Genomic DNA, 21,788 nt, shown 5'->3' with positions numbered 1-21,788 from the left:
CATGCCCCACCCACCAACCCCTTTTACTAACCTGGTGACCTCAAGAAATGACTTCATCTCTGGAAGCCTCAATTATTTCCTCTGCAAAATGGGTATCATAATTCACAGATTAAACAAGTCAGTGCTTACTGATTTCTGCTTATGAATTTAAATTCTCCTAAGAGAGAGGTCATATTATGACCGATTATAGATGAGAAAGTTCAGCTCCGTGAGGTCACTTGCCCCATGTCTGTGGGTAATAGTGGAAAGAGCCAGGATTTATAATGACAGTAAAGTTCTGAACTCCCCCATCCCTAGCCCATACCTAATGGAATAACTTGGCTTGAATCACCCAGCTGGTAAAAAACAAAGCTGATATGTTATTGAATCCAGAGCCTACATGCTATGATGCCCCCTGAGAAAGTTCCCTGTGGGTGTAATATTCTCTGGGTTTTATTTAATACCATTTCTTTCCTTGTCACAGTGCTGCATCAGGCACTGATGGCTCAGGGCTAGTGATGGGCAGGTGCTTTGGCTAGTCCCTGTGGCAATAGTAATGTCACAGTAATACATTTTCAGAGAGCAGAAGAGTCTCCATGGAGCTTTTTAAAAACCACAACTATATGATGCCCAGAGAGGATGAGAAGTGTCGGCAGTGACGTGGATCTTCTGCTCAAACCCTCCTCATTCTCGTCCTTCCTTCGTTAAAGATTTTGATGTTGAGATGGTTCTCCTTTTGCCCTCGGTCCCCCTTCCCCCTAAAACAGCTGTCAAAGAACAGTGCCCTGGCTGGATTTTTCTGGCCACAGAATAACTTGCCAAGTCCAGCCTGATCATCTCCCTCCCACAGTCAATCCTGGATGACAAGAAAATGCTGGCTACCCTGGAACCAATTCAGGGATGTATGCCATTGATTGCATTGCTGCCTCCATCACCTACGGAGTGACAGGGTGTGAGAAAAACAAATCACGGCTGATATGCAAAAAAACAAAACAAAACAACAACAAAAAACCCCCCTCTGTTCCAGTTTATCAGTTGTACAATGAGTCTGTAGGGTGTCTAACAAATGGCCTGCCAGACTCGGCATAGGAAGGGGCAGAAGGCTTGCAACCTGATGTGGCTGCAGCAGGCCATTAGCCTGCATTTTGTTGAAGGTCCTACATCCAGAGCAGATTCGATTTTGAATCTTTACAGTGACTCTTTTCGAATTGCATGATTATTCAGCAGATTAAATCTTAATTACAAATGCAGCTTCATCGTAGGAGTACCATTGTGCTTGCTGGTTTCAGGCCATTTTTGCTGAGCCGTGCTTTTCCAGAAGGCTGTTACAAACTTAGAAAGGGGGAAATGGCATTTCATTTGTCGATTGGAGCTTTGTTTTGCCGACTGGATTTATTTTAGCGTTTATTTAGAGGTGCCAAAAACTGACTTCCCTGGAGAGCGGATTGCTCAATTTTTTTGGAGAGGTTCTCTAAATTGTCCAAACTGCACATAGAAAACAATGTCTATGGTCCTTCTGTGAGAGGATAGGCTTGCCAACAATCTCATGTGGTATAATTTTGATTAATTTTTCAGAGACCCAAGAAGCCACCACCTCCATCCGCTCCTGTCATCAAACAAGGGGCAGGTAACGTACCTTTCAGTTCCATCAAATAAAATGTGAGTCTTTTTGCATATATTCAAATCATCCTCAGTGTAGAGTTCAGGATTCTTGGTTCAAGTGCCATATATTGACAACTTGGGAAGTTAACGATTTGATCTCAGCAGGCAGGTTTTAAAGATACTTCTGTTTTTCCTAAAAGATAAACATACTATTAAAATGTAACACTGGTATAGTGTAAAAATCTAGGCTCCCAAAGAGGATGATCAGAAAGAACTTTTAAAAAAACAAGTTTGGATTTTTAAAATAAACAGCTTTTGTGGAGAAAAGAACTTAATTGTCCTGTTTCACCTGTGCCCAGCTGAAGGTCAGCTTAGGGAAAATTATTTCCCATGGGTCATAGCGTTGTTGTGCGCATACAGTGTTGCTGAATTTTCAGTGTCTGTTTCAGGTGGTTAACCAAAATTTTTACTGACTTCACTTACCCCCCAACAAAAAGATGTTTTTCTAGCAATAACTACTTTTTCTCATGGCTCTTTTTTAATTTTGAAAAATCTAATTGACTTTTTTCTGTGTAGTTCAGCTATTCAGGTTAAATAATATAGGAAGACTTGATATTGGACATTTGGTAGCTCGTTGCACACTGGATTCTCGTATATAAAAATCATATTTCATATTTCCCAATAGAAGTCCTCTTTATAACTGTTAAAATTAATTATAGGGAAAAATTCCTCCATGAATAATTAGTTAAGTGGCATTTAAAAGATTAACAACAAAAATAGAAGAAAAGGAGTATTTGTAGTTCTGTACATTCACAATTACGACATTTCTTTAACAGTTAAATTATGAATAAATTTCCAGATTTGTTTATTTATAAACTTATTAAGAAGTGATTTTTAAGTTCTTTTGGCTCACCAAGTTAGGGTGAAAAACTTGACCCCAAATTCCTTTTCCATTCCCTTTGGCATAATTGAGAATTACAGAGATTAAGCCCTGAAATAGGATGTTAATTACATCTTTTGCTCCACCCCCATCCTTGTTTGCATCGAGCAGTTTCATTTTGCCACCTAGTGGTTCTGGCCATATATTTTTATTTTGCTGAAATTGAAGCAAGCTATTTATTTGCTTTTTTCTGAAGACCCCTTTCCCTATAGGCTTTGGTAGTTAATCAGAGACTGTGGAGATTAGTTGAGGAGTCCAAGGCTCAGGCAATCTAGAATGTAGCTAAGATTAGATTCTTCAATATAGTAGGATTGTCAGTTCTTCCTGTGTCTCTAGGAATAATACTGACTTCATTGTTGTTAGGAGACTAGATTGTAATATGGTAGGCAAATTCTTACCCTTTTAAAACAATTTTACCAAAGTTTATGATGGGTCTCTGTGGGGCAAAGCAAGATGGCGTTTAATCTTCATCGATTACTGCTCATTTATCCTGCTTGAATGATCTTGGGAACTGCTTTGTAATGGAGAGGTAGATATTCATATTTTCTCTATCATCAGCTTTCCTTGTGTTTGATTATTTGATCAAAAAAAATCAGATATGAAATTGACAGAAATGAGATGTGGTATTTAATTTGTAGTGAAACATTAAGAGGATTTAAATAAAGATGTTGGGTGGATTTTTTTTTTTAACTTCTTTTGCCCTCTGAGATTGGGTAATTGACATTTCCAATACCAAGCACCCATCTATGGAACTGGTCATGTAAAGAATTTGTTAAGAACTCAACCCAGTCCATACATAAGAGGAGTACTTTTGACTGGTTTGTGCTTTAGCTATTTCTCAAGTGCTCTTACATGCCTTAGGCCACTGGCACCAATGAGAAAACCCCAGGTAAGGGAGCAGCTGCAGTGGGTAAAGATCCATGTGGGTAGAGACTAAGTGCTAAGTGGTACATATGAAAAAATGTAATACTTGAAGGACCCCAAATTTAGTGGCATGAAACAACAATCTTCTTATGTTCACAGATTCTGTGGGTCAAGAGCAGGCCATAGCTGAGATGGCTTGTCCCTGCTCATATCTGGGACCTCAGCTGGGAATACTGAACCAGCTGAAGCTGGAGGATCCGTTTCAAAGATGAATGTTTCCCTCACATGTCTGGCTCCCCTTGACAAGGGTAGCTGGAAAGCTGGGCTCAGCTGGAGCTATAGGCTGGAGCATCTATATGTAGCCTCTCCAGGGTAGTTTTAACTCTTAGATGGAGGTTCAGTATTCCAGCAAATAAAGCATAAACTACAGGACCTTTTATGACTTGGCTTTGGAAATTATGTAGTATCATTCCTGCCACTGATCGAGGTAGTCATAAGCCCACCCACATTCCTGGCAAGGGGATGTAGACCTCACCTCTTACTGAGAGGAGTGTCAAATAATTCCAGGCCCTATTTTAAAATGGCTACAAAATGGGATCCAGATTCCTATGAAACCCCCCTTTTTTTTGGTAAAATACAACATTCAGTGGCCCCTTATTTGATAACTGACATTTATTTATTTATACACATTCTCTGCCCCCACCCAGTGATTTCCTGTGACTATTTTGATGCCTAAGGAAATTAGGCTTAAATATCAGAAAATATTAGTGGTGTTCTTATAAATTAAGGATACATAGGCAGGTGAATTTAATGACATAGGCCAGCGATGATTTCTGCTTTCTGTTTCTAAACAGCTCCTATTTGCCAGGTAATGCTAACACCCAACTCGGGGAAAAAAACTTACTGATTTGCCCTACCTGATAAAATGCTGGTGTGTCTAATAAATGAATAGAGAAAACATTTTCTGATCACTATTACCCTTTCCCTCTTAGGTACCACTGAGAGAAAACATGAACTTAAAAAGATACCTCCTGAAAGACCAGAAATGCTTCCCAACAGAACAGAAGAAAAAGGTATGAAAGCAATTCTTCATTGGCACTTCTAGGACAGCAAGAGCTGAAGCTGTCTGTTACATGGCTAGTCCAGAATACCCACAGAATTTGATTTTTCTTTGGAATATGCTGATCATGGTTTTGTTTTGATTGCTTTTACAAATCCTATTGCTAAGGAAGTAGGAGAGGGTTATGTGGTACTTCGTGGGACCAGAATCTCTCATCAAATGAAAAATAACCAGCCTAGTCAGTTAACACGTTGCTTTTATTTCATGATGTCTCTACCATGGCCACCCTTTCCACACCTCAAAGTTGGGTGTAAGTTCCTTTAGGGCCTAGTGTATACCTGTCATTTTCTGCTTAGCCCGTCCTTCATGCCTAGTGTCCCAAGGTGCTTGTTCGCTGTTGATAGATGGATTTGGCTTGGTGAAATTCACATCCAGAGAAATAAACAAATGAAAGCTCTTTTCTTTGGTCACTGATGGACCCTTGACTCTGGCTAATGTTATTACAGACAGATATCCTTGGTCAAGGATGTTGGAGGAGGTGGGGTGGCATGTTAATAGTGGGAAAAGCAGCTCGGTCCCTGGAGTATCCTGAAGGTGGTCAGGAGTGTCATTGGCAGGGAAGTAGCTTAATGTGTGTCCTGCAGTCAAGTTTATGAACATGTTTCACTCTTACCATTTTGAGAGTCTCTCTCAAAGAAATCTGCATACTGTAGAAGGACTCATTTTATTAGCTGTCTGGGATTTGATTGATCACACATTTTTATGGGAAAAGTGCTACGTTATTATGAACAGGAGGCTGAGCAAATTCCATTTTAAAAAGCAGTTATTTTTAAGTCACAAGAGAAATGCTGAATTAATGAATGTAATTATTTGGAGGTGCTTCTTGGTGGCCTCATGAAATTTTATTGTGAAATTTAATATTTCATATCAGCCTGCCAAAAATTTTGCCAACATTGCAAGCTCTTAAGAAGCTATACCTCTTTCCTTCACAGTGAGCAGTTAGAAGTTGAGTTGTGGAACCTCATTGTGAAGGCCAGGTCTATGTCACAGATTGATGAAAAAAACAGCCATTGAGTATATACCATATGAATAACTCTTTGATATAAAAGCATTGGTATGGCCAGGTACAGTGGCTCACATCTGTAATCCCAGCGCTTTGGGAGGCCAAGACAGGAGGATTGCTTGAGCCCAGGAGTTCAACACCTGCCTGGGCAAAATAGCAAGACCCTGTCTCTACCAAAAAAAAAAAAAAAAAAAAAATTTAGCCAGGCCTGGTGGCCCACATCCATAGTCCTAGCTACTTTGAGAGACTGAGGTGAAAGGATCACTTGAGTCTGGAGATCAAGACTGTGGTGAGCTGTGATCACACTACTGCACTCCAGCCTGGGCAACAGAGTGAGACCCTGTCTCAAAAAAAAAAAAAAAAAAATGTGTGGTATGAAATAATCAGATACCACCCTCTGTCCTCATAGAGGATAGATAGCTAGTTTCTAGGTAATAGCCAGGCTCTGTGATGGGGACACTTTCTGCACTAGTCCATGCTGACATACAGACTAGGCTTACATGTGAACAACCACCCTAATTGGCTGACCAAGTGACCCCAAATTGCTGGTTCCTTTCCCTCCCATGATCCCTTGTTCTATGCCACAGTGGGTCAGGGAGGCAAAAGCCCTGGTCAAATGCAATAGGGAATCAGCCCTACCTAGAGACTTGGTCTCCCTGTAGGGTCAGCACAAATTCCCTTTTCCATTCGTCCTGCAGGCTGCTGGAGTTCCTGTCCCTGTCCTACTGCCACAGGAGAAATGTCCCCTGCTTTGCATTTCAACAGAACCCTTCCTCCTCTGTCCCCTGTGTGCCATAAAATGAGTTCCCAGCGTTCCTGATTGGAGTATATTTCCCCACATTGTAGGGATGAGCACAGTAATACCTGATGGGATTATTTTAATTTTTTTTTCTTTTTTAGAGACAGGGTCTTGCTCTGTCACCTAGGCTGGAGTGTGGTGGTGCGATTGTAGCTCACTGCAGCCTCAAACTCTTGGGCTCAAGCAATTCTCCTGCCTCAGCCTCCCAAGCTGGGACTACAGGGACAGGACATGCCACCATGCCCGGCTAGTTTTTTGTAAAGATGGGGTTTTACTGTGTTGCCCAGGCTGGTCTCAAACTCCTGGCCTCAAGGGATTCTTCCGCCTTGCCCTCCCAAAGCTGTGGGATTACAGGTATGAGCCACTGCACCCAGCCCCTATGAGTTTTTTTTTTTTTTTTAACCTTTTGCCAACCATCTGGGCACCCAAACAACGTGAGTCTGTGTTTGCAAGTAAAAGATGTCCTGAGTACCATCTTACAAGTAAGCATAGGGAGCTTGCCTATGGTCCAATGGGAAACTCTTTGAAGTTCCATCTTTATCAAGAAGAATGTGGATGTATGCTTTTTATACCACACACAGGGCAGGCTAGTTGGGAACGGAAAATAGGAGGTCCTCACTCAAAACTGCCCCATTCAGCCAAAAGTTCTGGCTTCAACTTCATTCTAATAGCTCTGACTCCAAAAAGCCTTGGAAACCATATACCTGTAAAGTCCTAGTTTACCTTCCAAGTTCAAACTGTGCACAAGAAGAATCCAGAACTCATTGTTCCCTAAAACGCTCCCCCTTTTATTAGCTCGCGGCCCGTTTCAGAGGCCAGCCTGAGACATGTCAGGCCTCTTTCCTTTGCACACCCAGCAGATCCCATGGGCCACTGACCAAACCCCTCAGCCCTCTACTGAGCACTGGCTCCATGCCACCACCACATATGGCTCTGAGGAGATGGCCAGACATGGGCCCTGCCCTCAGGGGCTGTCAGCCTACAGGCCGTGCCAAACATGCAAACACCCAGAAAGTGTCTGAGTGTGTTTGTAAAGCACTGCCCTGTAATGCTCAGGTGAGGAAGGAAGGAAGTCTGTCTTTGAGCTGTTAAGAAGTGAACATGACAGTGTCATGTTTTAGCCAGGCTTCCAAGGAAGAGCTGGAGTATGCCGAGGGTGGGGGTTGGTCAGAAGGGCGCTTCAGGCGAAGGATCCACATGAGTGAAGGTGAGCAAGGGAGGGAGCAGTGAGCTCTGTGAGACTTCTGCTAACCTGACAAAGAATAACTGGTGCTCTTGGCCTTCCATATTCGCCTTCAGAGATGGCATCAGTGATTTTTTTTTTTTTTAAGCAGGAAATGAGTAATCTGCATCTAAGTACTGTCACTTACACTAGATCTGTTTTCTTTAAACAATGATTTAAAGAAAGACCAGAGAGAGAGCCAAAACTGGATTTACAGAAGCCCTCCGTTCCTGCCATACCGCCAAAAAAGCCTCGGCCACCTAAGACCAATTCTCTCAGCAGACCTGGTGCACTGCCCCCAAGAAGGCCAGAGCGACCGGTGGGTCCGCTGACACACACCAGGTACTGCTGTGCTCTCACCACCTGGGGCGGGTGTGGGGCGGCTATGGAAGGAACACAGGAGGGGAACTGACTGCCACAGACCTTGAGAGGAAGGGAGAGGAGAAGGGGGCCCTCAAGCTTCCCTCTTACATCCTCCAGCAAAATTACCTGAAGACACTGGCCACTTCTGTCCTTGCTTCTGCACTCGGGCAGAAGTGAGTGCAAGGTTGAGGGGCGGGGTGTGGGTTTCAGGATTAGCAGATGAGGACTGGTTACCCAGGCTTTAGACCTTGCTCACACATAGAGATTTTTTCTAGGCTTCATTAGAACAAGGCCAACTGCCCTTCAGCCTGGAAATGCAGGTGGCATGTACCTCTTTGTCCCTCTGGATGTTGTGCTGGCCCCAAGTGTGTACATCTCACATGTGGCTACAACCCCGACCCTCTCACTGCTCTGCAGGGCTTCTTTTCACACCCCAGGCTCCCTCTGTTCTTCACTGTACAGCCTATTGTGGAACCCAGAGCCGGGAATGTCTCTGAGCTCTAAGACCCTCAAAGGCTGGGGACACGCTTTATGCAGGCATGTGTTCTGAGATGTGCTTGACAGAACGAAAATTCATTCGCCAGCTGGCTGGATACATGTGTTCCATGAAATTAGAGTTGGACATTGTGTGTTTCAGACCTGAGATATTTAACACAGAGCAAGGAACTGTTGAATTTTCTCTGTAAATTCATTGCCAGAACTTTCTACCATAATATTAAAATATATATGTATTATACATGTTGGTGTAACACACTAGGGCAGGTCAGTGACCCAGAGGTATTTAGATGTACATGTCAACACACAGTCACTGAATTTTTGTTCTTATGAGCTAAGTTGGCATGGTGAAAGTCGCATGAGTTTCAGAGCTCTTGTGTTGGAGTCAGACAGGCCTCTGGACTGGAATCTCAGCCCACCTCATTCATAGGAGGAGTAGGAGCTTGGCTACACTGTCCTCTCACCTCGCTTTCTTCATCTGTAAATAGTAGATGATAATGGAATGCACCTAAATAATTCTCAAGTATGCAAATCAACATTATTTTCATTGTTATTTTGATTATTGCCTATTGATTTAGGCATGCTGCAGTAAGACAAGAAGAGCTAATTTCCTTTTTTTAAAGACAAATTTTAATTAGTGGTAAAATACACACAGTGTAAAAATTACCATCCTAACCATTTTAAGTGTACCATTCAGTGGCATTAAGTTCACATTGTTGTACAGCCATTTCCAGAACTCTTTTCAGCTTGTGAATCTGAAATTCTGCACCCTTTAAACAGTGACTCCTCATTTCCCCCCTTTCCCAGCCCCTGGCAGCCACCATTCTACTTTCTGTCTCTATGGATTTGACTACTCCAGGTACCTCAATAAGTGGAATCATACAGGATTCATCCTTTTATGACTGGCTTATTTCACTTAGCATGATGTCTTCAACATTCATCCATATTATAGCATGGCTTAGTTGCTTTTCTTAACAATGACAACAGCAAAAACACAATCCCCAGCCTCAAGTATAGAGGCAGATGGCAACATGGGTGTGTGGGAGGCTGGCTGCCCAGTCCATACAGAGCTGTGGTCATCTCAGGTGCGTGTGAACCCATTTGAGTAGCAGCTGGTTCACCTGCATCATTCTACAAGCATCTCTCAAGAATCAATCTAACAACTGCCTCCATGTGCCATTTGAATTGGTGAGGCCTCTCTATGTTGCACCCTCTCCTATGGACTGACAATAGAAGGTTCTTTGCACACACATATATAGGGGCCACTTGACAGTCCTGATGATCTTAGCAAGGACCATTTCAGTGTTGTGGTCAGCCCAGAAGCTAGTATATCAGAAGAAAAAGCTTAGGTAAAGGAAAGTGCTTCCAAAAAGAACATGAGCTATACAAATGGGGAAGATGTGGAGCAGCAAAGGTTGCACATCACTTTGTGGTTGGTGAAAGGAGAGCCGAAGACACACACTGGCAAATTCTATTAGTCTCTCGGGCTACAAACATTTCCGTTAGCTCAATAACAATTTCCAAAATATTCCAGCTGCTCTTTCTAACAATCTTATTGGAAGAGAAGTGGAATTTCAACTGCCACTTTGCCTTCTAGAGTTGCTCGCAACTCTCTGGTTATAGGATAGGTATAGGCTTTGCAAGCCTGGGGGAGACATGTCATCACCACCAAACTTCTGGGCTCACAGAGGTTTATTTGCCTCCCTCCTCTGCTTAGCTCTTTTCTGCCTCCGGGCCTCCCAGTATCCAGTTGTTAGAAGTCCAGGCCATGAAGTCAGATGCATGAGAGAGGTTTGTGAAGCCAGTGGAAGATGTAATTGTTCTTAACAGTGCATGCCTTCTGAGCAGCTTGGGAGACGGTGGTCAGCCCCCAGCCCTCCACACACTCCATGGCTGCCTAGCTCCCGAGACACTGGTTTGCAGGAGGGTGAAAGGGAGGAAAGCCCTGAGATTCCTGCTTACTCAGTTTAAGGGAGGGCAGCACCTGCTCTACCTCAGTGGTTCTCAGACTTGAGCGTGCCTCTGAATCACCTGGAAAACTTGTTCAAAACAGATCACTGGGTGCTATCCCCACAGTTGCTGACTCAGTAGGTCTCGGGTGGGCCTGAAAATTTCCATTTTTAAAAGTTGCTGCTGCTGGAATCCACACCATGAGAGCCATTGCTCTAGATTCTTCCAAGTTGTTGACGGTGCTCACCCCTTCTTGCCTGGCTGCCTCTCAAGTGCCTGCTCATGCTCCAGACTTGAGAGTCCCGGTTAGTATGCCCTCCTCTGGAAGCCTTCCCTTAGATCTCACGATTGCTCTCTCCTCCAAATGCCTGCCACCCGTGTTTAGCCTAGTGCTGGGCCCCATGCTGTGCTACTTGGGATGCAAACACCCCCGGACTTCTTCACCAGATTTAAAGCAGATCAAGAGTGTATTTTGTCATCTCCACATGCCTTACGGTGTTGAGCATATGGTAGTGGCTCATTTAACAAACACTTGTTGAATGCCATGGCTCCTTAAAAGAGGGGGAGGTGCCAGTGCTTATATTTTGTTCAATTTTGCCTCTCCTGTTGTCCTTCCCAGACTCTGTACAAGCTCTTTAGTATGTGTGTCTTAAATTCTACGTAAACTATTATGCCATGGATTGCCACACAAAACACTTCTAAAAATCAGAGAAAGGCTTATTGTTCCTCAATACTTAATGTGCTTCATATTTTTTTGCTAAGCAATTGGACAACCAGCCTGTATACTGGTTTATGAACTTGTTTTGTTCTGCCAAATTAGTGGAGGTAGAAATGTTAATTCAAATAGTTTTGTGTCAGTGGTCCTCTGGAGAAAAAGGGTATTGTGTTCTTTGTGAACCCAGATCTTCACCAGTATTTACCTGACCAGATGAATGGATGGACGGATGGATGATTGAATACATGGACATGCAGTCACTGTGAGCAGCTCTCTTTGAGAGCTAGGCATTGCCACTCCAGCTGCAGTGTCCGGGCTCATGCTGCTTCTCACCAGCCAGAAATCTTGCTGCCAAGTGTGGCTTTCAGAGGAGAGTAATTTCTTTCTCTTTGAGCAGGAACTAGCATCTTTTACAAAAAAAGAATACTGTACATAACTAGGAAAAGCATCATCACTTTTAGATACATTCATTTAACAAAAAAATGTTTTACAGGGCTGGGCACAGTGACTCGTGTCTGTGATCCTAGCATGTTAGGAGACCAAGGTGGAAGGATGACTGGAGGCCAGGAGCTTGAGACCAACCTGAGACCACATCTCTACAAAAGATTTTTAAAAATTATCCAGGCACAGTGGTACACATCTGTAGTCCCAGCTACTCAGGATGCTAAAGTGGGAGGATTGCTTGAACCCAAGAGGTTGAGGCTACAGTAAGCTGTGATGGTGCCACTGCACTCCAGCCTGGGCAACGGAGTGAGACTGTTCCTCAATAAATAAATAAATAAATAAATATTTATGAATAATATGTTAATAAATAATATATATTTATAAATCTATCAATATAAATATATTAATATTGATATATTGATAAATGATAAATTATTAAATATATCAATATTGATATATTGATAGATTTATATATTTATAAATGTCTATATTGCTTATGTATTAATATATATTTATAAATAATATAAATATATATTATAAAATTTTATAAGTATATATTAATATATAAATATATATTGTTAAATATATAATATATATGTTATGTTATAAATATATTTAAATATATTGTTAATATAACATATTTATAAATATATTTTATATATTTATATACATTTGTATTATATATTATAAACATTTATACATATATAATGTATAGTTAAATATATAAATATATGTTAAATATATACATATATTTGTATATTTATAAGTATATATAAATGATATATATTTATATATTATTTATTAATACTTGCAATATAATTATATTAATATTATAATGTAATTAGTAATAATTATATTAGTGGTTGGACTCAGGTGTTCCAGTTCATAGTTTTCAGAAATTATATCTAGGAAAACCAGAATGACACCAGTAAGCAGCCCATGTTCAGTCTGAGCAAGTGGAAACGCACATGAAGGCTCTTACAGTGATCGCTCTCTTCCTCAGATCGTAACATACTTGACCTTTCGTAAGAATGTTCTCCCCACTTCTAGAAAGTAAGTTCGTATGGAATTTCAACAGGAAGAAAAGACTTTCAAAAATGTAATACCAGTGTCGATTTAAAAATTCAATGATGGGCTGGGTGCAGTGGCTCATACCTGTAATCCCAGCACTTTGGGAGGTCAAGGCAAGTGGATCATCTGAGGTCAGGAGTCTGAGACCAGGCTGGCCAACATGGTGAAACCTCAACTCTACTAAAAATACAAAAAATTAGCCAGTGCGGTGGTGGGCACCTGTAATCCCAGCTACTCGGGAGGCTAAGGCGGGAGAATTGCTTGAACCTGGGAGGTGGAGGTTGCAGCAAGCTGAGATTATGCCATTGCTCTCCAGCCTGGGCAACAAGAGCAAAACTCTGTCTCAATAATAATAATAATAATAATAATAATATTAAGGTGCATTCGCAATTGAATAAAAATGGGTTCCTCTATGAGAAGAGTTCCTGAGACTTGGGAGAAGAGTCCAAAAGAAGAAAAAGAAAAACCCAAGGAAATGCTAGAGAGAGGCAGGCTGCCCTTAGCTCTAGTAATTGCATGCACTGGGAGGCAGCAATCCAGAAACCTGAGGGGCAGGGCAGGTGTGTGCCCTCAAAAGGAAATAAATCTGATAGAGAATGAGGTAGAAGCAGCCTGGCTAGTCCACAGCAGGCTTGTTAATCCTCCCAAACTCAGACATCCCAAGGTATAAGGATTGGCATTTTTCTTCCCAAAGAACAGAGGCATAAGGATTTTCTTCCCAAAGATCGGAGAAGCTAGAGCAGGACCTTCACTCTGAGTTGGGGAGCGTTGCCTGTCTTCCGCTGCACCTGCTCTCTGAGTGGCCAGGGGCTGGTATCAGGGAGCTTTGAGTTAGAGATGTGGGGAGGAGGTCTGGGATGAAGGAAAGAAAGTGAGGCAGGCAAGGATGGAGTGGGAGCAGGGCAAAGTCAATGGCTGGAAGGAAGCACATGAGATGGTATTCAGAAAGGGGAGGTTGGTGCTTACAACCTTGGAGGTGGGTTTGTTTGGAAGATGAAAATATCCACAACGGTTGTGGCCACAAATGTGGGTGACTGAAGATGAATGAATGAAGGTTATAGAACTGAAGATACCAAGGAAGGAAGGGCCAGAGTTGGAGATGGATCACCCACATGGTCACCATAGGCCCAGGAAGATGGCAAGGGCTGGATTTAGGGAGGCCAATGTTCTATGAGTCAGTGTCCTACCACATGGGTGCTGGTGTGTTCTGAGAGTTGATGATAGCGACAAGAAGGGTTTGACAATGTGGTAGCAGGTGGTGTGAACCTGCTGGCTCCATCCTCTGTTGGGCAGAGTAGATAGCTTTTGCTTTGGCCGGTGGCTGAGAGTGTCAGGGTGGAAGCAGATCATTCAACAAGAAAGTTCCAGATATGGGGGAGTTGGTTACTGTGTCTCAGACATCCCAGAGGGCACTGACCATTGACTTTACATGTGGAAACATGTGCCCAGGAATTGCTTTCAAAGATAGGCAGTTGGGTGGTGGACACCAGGTTGTGGGCAGGAGGCCCAGTGACTTTCCAGACCTGTGCCACGTGGAGATGACCTATTGCTTTAAATGTTAAACACACCTTGTGCCCTTCTTGTGAAGGGCTGGTGGCTATACTGAGAGAATTGGAGCATAGGATAAGGGGAGGGGCAGCATGCAGTGGAATTGCTTTTTTTTTTTTAACCTGTGTTGATGCTGGAACACTGGATTTCAGAGAAATACTGGGAGTTAAGTGACTGATGAGCTCTGAGGCATTTTAGCTTGAGGCAAGTATTAAATAAACATTTATATGCCAAACATCAACTAAGTACTTAGAGAAGGGCAGATGTCTCTCTTGGAATCAACTTATGAGCATGGAAGTTTTTTCTTTAGATCTACCAAGGCATCTTGGCTTAAGACCCCGGGGTTATGATATGGCAGGAAATAAGCTTCTAGGTACTGATCACTCAGTGAGGTGTCCAGCTCCCATGCCCACCGAAAGAAAGCAGTAGAAAAGACCTCATCCCTTTTGTTAGGCATAAACTAATCAATCCATTAATCAAAAAAGAGGAAGAGAAAGCTAGTGAGTGTGTGTGCATGTTCCCTAAGTCAGCAGATAAACTGTATACTTGGATGCTTAGCCCATTATTTTGAGTTGGGATTACTCAGGTGTTGTAAATTTCTTTCTAAAGATTACTAGTTATTCCTTGTGTGATTTTTGTGTGTTTCGCTCCTTTAATACAAATCAGGATGAAGACATATCTTTGGAGAACTCAGGAGAGAGGTCTTGGCTAGAAATTACAGGGGTCGGCTTAGTGCCGTGGCTCACATGTGTAATCCCAGTGCTTTGAGAGGCAGAGGCAGGAGGATCACTTAAGGCCAGGAGTTCTAGACTAGCCTAGGCAACATAGAGATCTCTACAAGGTTTTAAAAATTAACCATGCATGGTGGTGCATGTCTGTAGTCCCAGATACTTGGGAGGCTGAGGTGGAAGGATCACTTGAGCCTAGGAGTTCAAGGCTTTAGTGAGCTATGATCACACCACTACACACCATCCATCCTGAGTGAAAGAGCGAAACCCTGTCTCTAACAAAAATTAAAAAGAAGAAGAAAAAGAAATTACAGAGTTGAGTGTCATTGGCTTATAAATTGTAGTTATAAGCATGGAGTAGATACGACCACTCCAGGAGATTATGGAGAAGAGGAGGAGGAGAGAGTAGAGACAGCAGCAGGGAAAATCACTGTGTATAGGGTGGAGGAAGGCCTAGGAGCCATCCAAAAATGTAGGAGGAGTGTGATGTCATGGAAGCTAGAAGGAGGAAGTGTGGAGCAACTACTGATTAGCAGTGCTCACACTTGGGTGTGCATCCGAATCACGGGGGTTTGGGGGTGCTTGTTGAAATACAGATTGCTGGCGGCCCAGGTTTCTAATTCAATAGCTCTGAATTAAGGCCTGAGAATTTGCATTTCTCCTAAGCTCCCAGTGCTGGTGATGCTGCTACTGGTCAAGAGACCACATTGTGAGACCATTGCCATCTCAAGAGCCAGGGAGACCCAGGCCTTGCTCATTAGTTGGCCCTTGGTGATCCCAGTCGAGCAATTTCCATGGAACGGTTGTGGGCAGTAGACAGATTTGGGGTGAGTTGAAGAGAGAATGGGCAGGCAGCCAAGCTTGAGTAGACTTCTCTTGTAAGAAATTGGCTATGGAAAGAAGATGGAGAATGGGTGCTAGATATAGATTCAGGAAGGAAAGAGAATTCGTGTGTGTGTGTGTGTGTGTGTGTGTGTGTGTGTGTGTGTGTACGATTCATTTATTTGTTTCAAATACTTGTTAAGTATTTGAAAATACTACCTTTGCCCAGGTCCTCTTCTAGGTAGTAGTTAACTATGGTAACCAGGCCCACCCACTGCTTGCTTGGGCTTTGGGCCAGGCACACCAGGTTTGAAACCCCACCCCTCTTCTTAGATACCCTGTGACTTCGGGCAAGGTCTTCACCTTCTTAGGTCTCACTCAGTTTCCTCCCCTGCAAAATGGTACAACAAGGCCTGCCTTGCTCGGGTGTGGAGTGTTTAAACAAACTGCTCCACCTCAGGGCCCTAGTTCATTGCCTGGCAACTTGAGAGGCACTCACCAAATCTGTGACCTCCATGGGGGAGGGGTTCCTGTGTCAGGCTCTGGGGCCCCAATTAGGTGGAAAAGTGGACATCCTCAAAGTGGAAGCATAAGTGGCCTCTCCAGCTACAACAAGAGCCAGGACTCAGTGAAGGCCAGGAACTGATAGAAGGTAGTCCCATAGAGCACAGGAGTTGGGGAAAGCACCTTGTCATACTTTAGGGACATCTGCATGATTTGCTGACCTCATTCCATTTGTACATATTATCTTCTCGCTCTTTCCGTCCACCCACACATAGGGCGTACCAACCATAGTGATGGGATTTAGCCTCAGCCCAGACTGAGCCACATTGATTTTCCTGCCGCTGATGGCCAGAATCAGGCAGTGAAATAGTAGGAAATGTTAACACCTCATGCATGCATTGTGCTAATTGGTTTCTATAATATGTTTTCCATGGGCTATTTCTTTGAGTAGTACTCTTCCTCCATGTGGCACCCTGCAGACTTTTCTCACGGACACACGATGATGAATTCTCCCTCCTCCAGACATTGCTCGAGATGGGAGCTCAGCATCTTTAAAGCCCCTTGCGCCTCTTTGAGATGTCAAGCTATGGGTTTGCGGATGAGGTCTAAGGATGTCATCATCCTTGTGCCATAGTGGATTGCAGGGCTTGTCAGGTCCTGGATGGGCTCTGGAGAGAGGCCTGCTTCCAGATATATTTGCAGTCTACACAAAGAACAGAAATTTGGAGGGGAATTGAGTGAGCACTTTACCATCACCTTCCAGCATGTCTTCACTGTCTATAAATAGCCGAGCTTGTTTGTGCTTAGCCAGACAAGGATGCACAACGCAAGGGGAGAGCTGCCAGGAAAACCACTCTGGTTTTTGCTTCTTGTGCCCCTGGCCTCCTTCTGGTTGTCCCACATTTAAATGGGACCACTTTTTCAATCCAAAAATGCCTGAGATTCCTGGGACATTTTTAGCTACCAGGCGAGTATGTGGGGATTCATAGCAGATAACAGCAGGACCTTTGGATTTGGACTTCTGGGAAAGGGAGGGAGGCTCCTTCTGCCCTTCATCTGAGGAGCAAAGGAAACTGAGGTTACTGATACTCCCATATTGTCCTTTCCTGATGGAAGGATCCAAGTTCCGTAGGCAATAACATTCTTCCCAGGGCAGAATGCTTCTGAAGGACTGGCTTTACATCTGCCATCTTTACAGATGGGCGGAGCCCTCTTGTCATTGTTGATTTGAGAGAAAAACATCTCTTGGAGCATAAAACCTATGCATGCAGTTGCTCACTTACATTATTGTCATCCAAAATGTGGTAGGAAAGATTGAACTGGCTTGGCATGAGGAACTTTCCATCTGGTTTCAGCTCTGCCACCAATCAACTAGGTGGTCTTGGGTATATCACTTCCCACTATCAGAGTGCAGGGTATATCACTTCCCACTATCAAAGTGCAGGACTTTTGTCTGTAATAAAATGGGGGCTTCAGCTGGGTACTCTCTACCCAGCTTTAACAATCAGAGCTGAAGTCTGAGATGTTACGAGCAGGCAGCCAGGAGAGCAGGAAGGGAGCACTCAGTTGCGCTGGCCTCGCATCCTAAGGCACATGACTGGACAGGGCCACAGGTAAACAATGAGACACAGTAGTTTTACACTAGGATGGAGTGATAAACAAGGTTGCAGAGTTGGAGAAAGAAAGAAGACAGGTACTCAGGTTACAGGTGCTCTAAAATCTCAGACTTCACTGCTCTGTAATCATCCATATAACCACTTGTACACCAAAAGCTATTGAAATAAAATAAAAAGTCATAGAAAAAGAAGATATGATAATTCAAGTGGTTTCTCCAGGATCTGCACATTTGACATCTGTTATCATCTATTCCCAATGCAATGAAAAGTGATGAAAAATAGAGGATGCGTGGTGTGTGCCTCAGTGGTTTCCTAAGCACAGGCAATGGGGTGTTTCTGTTTCTTTTCCTTTCCTTTTTTCCCAGTTTTCTTTCCCCCCTGTAAAATTTTGTAGGTGGTTGAAGCCCAAACCCTTGCACCTCCTTTCTGGGGCGTGGGGCCTTGGGAGGACTGCCAAAGTCACCATATGGACTTAGAATCTTTGGTTCAGTAGGAATTGGCAGATTTGCTCTTTTTCCCTTCATTCTTGCTCACCTCCAAAAGGTTGTGGATTCTGTGTGTGTGTGTGTGTGTGTGTGTGTGTGTAGCTGCTGTTTTGCTGCTAATTTATTTGTTTGTTTGTTTGCTTGCCTTGGCTTCCTATGCATTTCAACACCTTGTCCGTACCACATGTCTTGGCTTAACTGTCCCAACTTGGGCTAAATTGGGCCATGCCACTGGCTGAGTTCATAGTCTCAAGAGATGCACATAGTGCATCTTCCACATTCCCGTCTGTACACAAGCCCCATCTTATATCTTGGGTCTGAGTGGGAAGAACAGGCTCCTGGATAGGTTGAGTGCATGATTTTTGTTTATTGTTAGTACTTTTAAGCTGAGAGAGGCAAAGGTAATTTACTTAGCTGGCAGTGAGCCAGGGTAACACAGGCTGCCTGGCATCCTCGATGACTCACTGTCCCCAAGGCCAGATCCCCAGCCTGGAAGACCAAAAGGCTGACTAAAGCAGCTTGAGAAGGAATCAAGAGCTTGGGCTCTGGAGTTGGACTTAATAGGCCCAAATCTAGACCCCGGCACTTTACTGCTTTTATAGCCCTTATTCAGCAAGTGACTTAATCTCACTGAGCCCCAGTTTCCTTATCTATATAAATGAAAACAAGGGTGTCACAGATGGGGTTCTCCAGGAGGCAGACCCTGAGCCAGCATTTAGTATGAAGATATGTTTTAGGGTCCAGTACCTATGAAGCAAGAAGGAAGCAGGATTGGGTGGAGGGAGAAGTCATAATGTGACACTGGCTCAGAAAGCCTTGGCCAAATCCACAGGAAGTTTTGGAGCTAAAACAACCCATCTGAGTCATCTCATGTTGGACTTAGATGGCTAAGACTTTGATACCATGGGGTGTGGACTGCCCTGGAGGGGAGGGAGTGCCTTGGCTGAGGAGCCTCTCTGCAGCTGAGATGGTCCCTGGAAGAGGTAACAACTGGCAGCTGCTTGCTGACAGCACTCCCAGTAGGCAGTGGGGGCAATGAGCCCTTCACTCAAGGGCCTGGGCATAGTAGGTACATCAAGGGGTGGTTGTGAGGATTGAGTACTTAAAGTATGCCTGTAATCCCAGTGACTTGGGAGGCTGAGACTGGAGGATTGCTTGAGGCCAGGAGTTTAAAACCAGTCTGGGCAACATAGCGAGAGTCCCATCTCCAAAAAAATGTAATAAATAAATAAATAGCCATGCATGGTGGCATGCACCTGTAGTCCCAGCTACACAGGAGACTGAGGCAGGAGAAACACTTGAGCCTAGGAATTCAAGGCTGCAGTGAGCTGTGATCATGCCACTGCACTCCAGCCTGGGCAACAGAGTAAGACTTTGTTTCTTTTTTTTTTTTTAGGTACTTATTCTAGTACCTAGCACATGATAGGCATTCAGTAAACAGTGGCTGCTTCTGTTATTTCTTTTTTCTTTTTCTTTTTTCATTCTCAAAGGAGGTGAGCTGCTGTTATTTCTGTGGGATCATAGGTTCTACTTATGCCTGCCGGGGTTCTTGGGCTCATCAGTCTCTTCTCTGTGATTTAGGTTCCTATTTCAGTAAAACAAGGAGACTCTTAGCTGGTACTTGCCTATCCAAGTCATGTGTCCTAAGTGTCCATAACGAAAACTGCTAGGTAAAATATGAGAACATTGCATTACTTTGATTTAAAAATTAGAAACAAGGGCAACTTTGTTCTGATGCCTTTGGATATATGGTGATATCACCTGACTTCTCTTATGTTCTCCTTTTAGTTAACAGCTGTGGGCATAGAAACCCACCAGATAAAAACACTTGCAGGAGCTTGTAAATCACAAAAGGATGGACTTTTTCTTTTTCCTCTGAACTTAACAACATCCCTTTTGCCAAAACAGCACCCACATGCTGGGCAGACTGAGAAGAAGAGGAACCATTGAGGGGCTGCATCCTCACTGGGTGTCATCCACTCCAGACACATGCTTCACAGAATTTCAGAAATTCTGGTATTTTTCAGAAGTGAAATTCATTAGCATTGTTGTAAGAGTCTATAAATACAGTGAAAGGCATTTACAAATAGACATTGTAAAGTGCTTACACACCCACAGTCTGAACACTGTCAAAACACCAGCTGCAGCTTCCCTACTTGGAAGGATCAGAACCTTTTTTAAACTTCACCTACTGTGTCTTCAAAATAGGCTTGCTTCTGGCCCTGTGTCGAAGATCATTTCAACTTAAGCCTGTGTCTGGCACTTGGCATGAGGGATCAGGGCTCACTTGGAAAGACTGGAGGGATCCCAATCTCCTTCCTATCAACATGTGGCTGGTACTTTAGAATCTGGAGAGGAGTTGGTCAGGGATGATTAGTTCCTATTTCTTCCTATTTCTTGTGGTTCAGGCTGATGGACAATCTGTATGGAGCCTGCAGGCAAATCCCAGAGATGTAAAACACTCTCCTGAGTTAGAAGCCCCTCCCTGACAAGGGTTCACCCCAGGTCACACTAAATGCCACTTGAGGGGCAGCTACCTTGGCCAACTTGGAACATAATAGTTCTTTCCTTTTATCCAGTGCCATTAGAACAATGCTCCTAAAATTGGGCATAGAGCTTCTAGTAGCTACAAGCAATTTGCACTCTTGTTTTTCATTTATGTGGTATTCTTTATAATTTTAACAGTTGCAAAGAAAAAAATGCGCTTGTACCAACAGTTTTCCATTGATAGCCATTGTCTCGGGCTGCTTTTTGTTTCTTATGATTTCTCAAACAGGGATGTTGTATTAGTCTGAGTGGCTTAAACAATAGAATTTATTTCCTCACATTTGCAGAAGTTAGAAGTCTAAGATCAAGGTGTCAGCAGGGTTGTTTCTTCTGAGACCTCTTCTAACAGCCTCATTTCAACTTAATCACCTTTTTAAAGGGCCTGTCTCCAAATATAGTCACATTTTGAGGTATTGAGAAGTTACCACTTCAACATATAAATTTTGAGAGAACACAATTTAGCCCATAACAGACATATACATGAGGATCTGCAAGAATTTGTTTTTTGTTTAAAAAGTGTTGACACATTACTCAAGTATGAGAAACACTTTGAGAATGGAGGTGCTGTGGTCTGAATGTTTATACCTCCCCCTCCCACAAATTCATGCATCCAAATCCTCACCCCCGAAGGACAGAATAAGAGGTGGGGCCCTTGAGAGGTGATTAGGTCGTTGGAGCAAAGCCCTCATGAACCCATTCATGAGTCTCTTAGTGCCTTTATAAAAGAAACCCCTCTCCCTTCTACCACGTGAGGGCACAGCAAGGTGTCTTCTGTGAATCAGGAAGCTGGGCCCTCACCAGACATAGAATCTGCCAGCACCTTGACCTTGGACTTCCCCACCTCCAGAACTGTGAGAAATAAATATCTGTTGTTTATAAGCCACCCACACTGTATCAAGAATATAATTTATCCACAGGTTATTTCCTGAAGTGTACAAGGCCCAGAAATATCACAATGTTAGCTTATTCAT

The 21,788-nt window shown here is 43.3% G+C and overlaps 1 protein-coding gene across 13 annotated transcripts in view; it reads left to right on the top strand.

Moving 5' to 3' along the window:
• The window catches only part of SH3KBP1 (SH3 domain containing kinase binding protein 1), a 374,021-nt gene that overhangs the window by 298,252 nt on the left and 53,981 nt on the right, over nucleotides 1-21,788 (top strand). For all 13 annotated transcript variants that reach the window (XM_032286049.1, XM_032286045.1, XM_032286048.1 and 10 more), the window contains 3 exons: nucleotides 1,555-1,606; nucleotides 4,378-4,458; nucleotides 7,712-7,871. In XM_032286049.1, coding sequence (XP_032141940.1) covers nucleotides 1,555-1,606; nucleotides 4,378-4,458; nucleotides 7,712-7,871 — 293 coding nt within the window. The remainder of the gene's footprint in view (nucleotides 1-1,554; nucleotides 1,607-4,377; nucleotides 4,459-7,711; nucleotides 7,872-21,788) is intronic.

Source organism: Sapajus apella, unplaced genomic scaffold (assembly GCF_009761245.1).
Source record: "Sapajus apella isolate SASKATOON/1434 unplaced genomic scaffold, GSC_monkey_1.0 scaffold17, whole genome shotgun sequence".
NCBI classification, from domain to species: domain Eukaryota; kingdom Metazoa; phylum Chordata; class Mammalia; order Primates; family Cebidae; genus Sapajus; species Sapajus apella.
The sequence above is the reverse complement of the archived record's forward strand: the minus strand, read 5'-3'. Positions and strand labels throughout refer to the sequence as shown.